Below are 5,280 nucleotides of genomic sequence, written 5' to 3'. Positions count from 1 at the left end.
ATAGACCGTATGTTTTTACCTATCTGGTAAATTACAAATCTGGTAAATTACAAATGTAAAAACATACAATCCGGTCTATCTGGTAAATTACAAATGTAAAAACATAATAGACTGTATGTTTTTACATTTGTAATTTACCAGATAGACCGTATGTTTTTACATTTGTAATTTACCAGATAGACTGTATGTTTTTACACTTGTAATTTACCAGATAGACTGTATGTTTTTACATTTGTAATTTACCAGATAGACCATATGTGTTTATTGACTTTGTATGTTCCTGCGTATGCAGTGTATATTTCAAATGCAAAACTGCTGCTTTATCCTTATAAAGAGTAGTTGCAAAGTTCGATACAAAAATAATTAAGTAAAATAAAAAGTATTAGGTCGTCAAGAAATTAAGGTCACTTTTTTAGATGAAAACCACACCAAGCCATACACACAACATCGAATCCTCCAAGTGTCAGTAAAAACTTTACTTTATAGAAGTCAAAAGTGCGAGTCACTTTTACATTGAATATATCATCGTGTGATATTGGACCACAGTTCCCCTTTATATATATCGGACCACAGTTCCCCTTTATAGCAGATATCAGTATCATCTGACACAAAACACTTGGCCACAAAAGCCGAATTTCCCAGTGTTTAACACAGGGACAACCTATCCTCACCCCTCTGGACTGTGAATATATCATCGTGTGATATCGGACCACAATTCCCCTTTATAGCAGATATCAGCATCATCTGACACAAAACACTTGGCCACAAAAGCCGAATTTCCCAGTGTTTAACACAGGGACAACCTATCCTCACCCCTCTGGACTGTTTTCTTTGAACCTAGAAACTATTAAGTCTAGAGGAAGCTCTGTGTATGCACTAAGATATCTATTAGACTAGTGATCACAGCTTAGTAAAATACATACACTTACACTCATTTGTTTTATACCCTTTCTAAACAGGATGGAGCATGAAAGATTTTGTATGGAATCAGTACTTGAAGCTGAGTAAAGCCCATAGTGCTCCGAAACATCTGTTCTCACGTAAAAAATCACAGGTATTGTTTCTGAATTTATGATAGACTGTAGTTTTTACAGAAGTGAAGAGTGTTTGTTGCTTATGTTGTTAATGTGAGCACCATTCATAAACTCCAACAGTTGTCTTATCCAGGTTTTTAATTGAAGTTCGAGAGTATAAAGAACCGTATACCTTGTTCATTATTTTTACTATAATCAAAATAATGAGTCCTAATATTGTTAAAAAGTAAGGCTTTATCCTATATAAGTTACGTATTGTTTACAGCAAGTTACGCCTCATGGATTTCAAGTTGGAATGAAGCTGGAAGCTGTCGACAAGAAGAACACCACTCTTGTTTGTGTAGCTACCGTGACTGACGTGTTAGACTCTCGATTCCTTGTCCATTTTGACGGATGGGTTGACATGTACGACTACTGGGTTGACCCAACCTCACCCTACATCCATCCTATTAACTGGTGTAGAGATACAGGACACATCTTAACACCACCAAACAGTGAGTTTTATAGGATTTACCAGATTGAAATACAGGACTAGAATCGACTAGTGTCACACAAATTAATCAATTAAAATGATGATCAAATCAATTAATGTTGTAATCAAAGTAATCAACTAATTAAAATTAGTGTTTCTGATTATCCAAGTAATCGAAACACTGACATTATGATTTCTCGTTATTATTTGCAATTAATTCAAGTTTGTTTAGCTTCAAACCAGCATGGACCTATGGTTGGGTGAAGGACTTGTGAAAGTGTATGAAAAGTTAAAACTTATTGTAGAGTACCAAGTAGGCAGTATTTACATTGTTCGATTTAAGGACTTCTCAACACACGTGTCTTTCTAGTTTTTTTCCAGTCTGTATTGTAAAATATAAAGATATTAATAATTACTTTGCATTATTTCTAAACTTCCATCCATATTAACAACATCAGGTGCATAGGGTAACTCCATAAGTTGCACCATAAAATTAGCTGTACTCATAACAAATAAAAGCAGCTCTAGAGATTGATTTCAAGGAAACTGAAGGGATTAAAGTACTCTAAAATGAAATCTAAGACTTTTATTTGATTAAAAATATGCTCGGAAGAATCCAATGTTCTGATATGATATCTTACATCTCTCACAGAATAGCTTTTCTTAACTAGCATTTCCCTCTATTGGCTTGTATTGACTAAAAATATGCTCGGAAGAATCTAATATTCTGATATGATATCTTACATCTCTCACAGAATAGCTTTTCTTAACTAGCATTTCCCTCTCTTGGCACAAATTTTCAACACATGCCACTAGCCTTCTACCTCACGCTTCTGCATATCCAAATGTAAATTATCATACAGCAGCTCTCCACCAGTAGAAGTGCACCACCACTCCTATCATGACTAGTGCCACTCATTAATCAGTTGGCACTCTCAATTGGCAGTAGTACTGTACAAACGTGTTGGTTTTTGCTTGATTTTTCTTACTTTTTATTCAAATGTTCATGTTTTGGTATTGTAAAAGGTTGTTTTTTTTCTATTTCAAATTTTTCTTACTTTTTTAGGAGCCTTTTTGCTATTATTTTATGAATCCCACTCTGTGTCAAGTGTTACCTGACCAGATATACTTTTTTTTTAAATCTGCACTATCCATCCTGTGACCATGCTCAATGTTAGTTAAATTGTTGCCCTTCCTACTGTGGACCAGATGTACAATTCCAGATGCTGCCAGGTGTTGGTTGTGTGCCTCCTTTTTATTGTTATCTATGACTAAACAATCTCATTGCAGGTTTGAGTTACGTACACCATAAAGATGGAGTGTTCAGTCGGACTGCTAGAAGTTCTCTCTAATGGTTTTTTTCCATCTTAAATATGTTCATCCTGGACTGTACACTTGTGGACACACATGAGTAAGGCAGTCAGAGATTGTTGCCCACCATAGTGTTAAGTCTCTTCCTACCATGGACCCGATATACAATTCCAGATGCCTTCTGGTTTTGGTTGATTGACTCTGTGGTAGCTCTGCAGTCACCTTGTGCAATATCTCCGTTGATTTGGTCCTCGGGACTCTCCAATGCATTTTTCCACCAATCTCTGGTGATGCTATCCTCTGGACTCCAATGTATTTTTTCACCAATCTCCAGTGATGCAGACCTCTAGACTCTCCAATGTATTTTTCCACCAATCTCCAGTGATGCAGACCTCCAGACTCTCCAATGCATTTTTCCACCAATCACTGGTGATGCTGTTCCCTGGACTCTCCAACGCTTTTTCTACCCTTTCTTCTAGTGAAGTATGGCAGTCCTCACCAGTTCCCAGCCACTGGGGTGGTGGACCATGGAGGCCTGACCTCATGAATGATGAAACATAGCACTCAGTTGATAGTAGGGTGGTGGTATTCTGCAGGTGTAGATGGTGTGATGCCTTTCCAACTGTGGACCTGATGTACAAATCTAGATGCTGCCAGGTTTTGTTTGTAGCACTATGCCATATTCCTGTTTATATATCTGACCGATTGTTTTTTTTTTCTACCATGGCATTCCTCCTTCCTACCATCCTCTGGATGTACATTCCCAGTGGGTCCGACATTGGTTTGAGATAGTCCAGCTAAGTAAGTTCTCACATGTATGCTGACCAGTATCCCTCATCCTACCACAGACTGGATGACAAATGCCCACTGCTACTAGGTTTTGGACTGGAGATGCACCCCAGGTTTGCAGTCCCTCTTCCTACCATCTGCTGGATGCAGCACATTTTTCCTGCTTGTGTACAGCTGGGTATCCTTCTCTTACTGTGGACTGGAAGTACTATATCCATTGCTGTCAGGTTTTGGACCAGAGATGTCATCCTGCCAGAGGCTTTTTATCTTCCTACCATCTGCTGGATGCTGGTTGTGTTGGAAATGTGGTGACGGATTTTGGTACGGAATCTTGTCTTCCCTACAAATTTCAAGGTGAAGAGATAGGTGATTCTCTACCTACTGCAGATCTGACATACCATTCCAGATAATGCCTGGTGTTGCATGAGGTCAAACTACCACTATGGTGTGTTGCACCGTAACCACTCGACAGCCTGGAGTTCCATTCATCGGTCATTCATATTTTGGGATTCCTTCATGTTTTTCTGCCTTTTATGTTCAAGACACTGTCATAAAAGAGCAAAGAGTATATCTGGATCAGATGTGTTATGGTCTCCCCCCACTGAGGTGCAATGTTTTCTCTTTTGGTTCCACACCTCACGATCTCTCTTTGGGCATTTTTTAAAGGGGGATTTTTTTTTATCAGCTCTCCACCAATTCAGTGTGGAATTCTAGCTATTTTGTAAAAAGAGGTAAGATATTGTATCAGAAGTTGATATTTTCCTACACATTTCCCAACAAGCCTCCCCATTTCTAATGATATATGATGTAGGTCTTCTGATTAATGAATGTGAATAGGTTGCTGGTCGTGATAGGAGTGTTGTCTCGCTCCTATTGGTGGAGAGCTGCTACATGAACATTTACATGTGGATATGCAGAAGTGGGAGACAAAAGTCTAGTGGTGTGCTTTGAAAATTTGTACTGATAGAGGGCAGTGCTAGACAAGAAAAGCTATTTTGTGACGGGAGGTAAGCATCTATCAGAAATACATTTTCAGTGTAGGAAAATGCTAACTTTTTTACCTCATTTTACTCCTAAATTGTTGCAGAAACTATTAAAGGCTTATGCAACACAGACAATTGTTGCAGAAACTATTAAAGGCTTAAGCAACACAGACAAAAACCTTTTATTAAAATAGAAAACTTATACAAATGTTACTTCCACTCCTAATATTTGATAAACATATACATATTTACACTTGATTCAGTCCAGTGTCTACGTAAAGGTGAATTACTGATTGCATAGGCTGCTAATTGAGCCACTGTCTTAGGAAGACAGTTAAAATCTAGTATGAACATCTTATATAATAGTGTTACCTGTGGAACTACTGTAGATAACATCTAGAATCAACATCTTATATAGTAGTGTTACCTGTGGAACTACTGTAGATAACATCTAGAATCAACATCTTATATAGTAGTGTTACCTGTGGAACTACTGTAGATAACATCTAGAATCAACATCTTATATAGTAGTGTTACCTGTGGAACTACTGTAGATAATGTGTAATATCAACATCTTATATAGTAGTGTTACCTGTGGAACTACTGTAGATAATGTGTAATATCAACATCTTATATAGTAGTGTTACCTGTGGAACTACTGTAGATAATGTGTAATATCAACATCTTATAT

At 37.5% G+C, this 5,280-nt stretch overlaps 1 protein-coding gene across 1 annotated transcript in view; it reads left to right on the top strand.

Moving 5' to 3' along the window:
* Window positions 1-1,584, top strand: part of LOC106476425 (lethal(3)malignant brain tumor-like protein 1) — a 13,687-nt gene extending 12,103 nt beyond the window's left edge. The window contains exons 5-6 of the mRNA XM_022380299.1: window positions 960-1,054; window positions 1,300-1,584. Coding sequence (XP_022236007.1) covers window positions 960-1,054; window positions 1,300-1,569 — 365 coding nt within the window. The 3' untranslated portion in view covers window positions 1,570-1,584. The remainder of the gene's footprint in view (window positions 1-959; window positions 1,055-1,299) is intronic.
* Window positions 1,585-5,280: the final 3,696 nt, after the last annotated feature.

The sequence above is a fragment of the Limulus polyphemus genome, unplaced genomic scaffold (assembly GCF_000517525.1).
Source record: "Limulus polyphemus unplaced genomic scaffold, Limulus_polyphemus-2.1.2 Scaffold10543, whole genome shotgun sequence".
NCBI classification, from domain to species: Eukaryota; Metazoa; Arthropoda; class Merostomata; order Xiphosura; family Limulidae; genus Limulus; species Limulus polyphemus.
The sequence above is the reverse complement of the archived record's forward strand: the minus strand, read 5'-3'. Positions and strand labels throughout refer to the sequence as shown.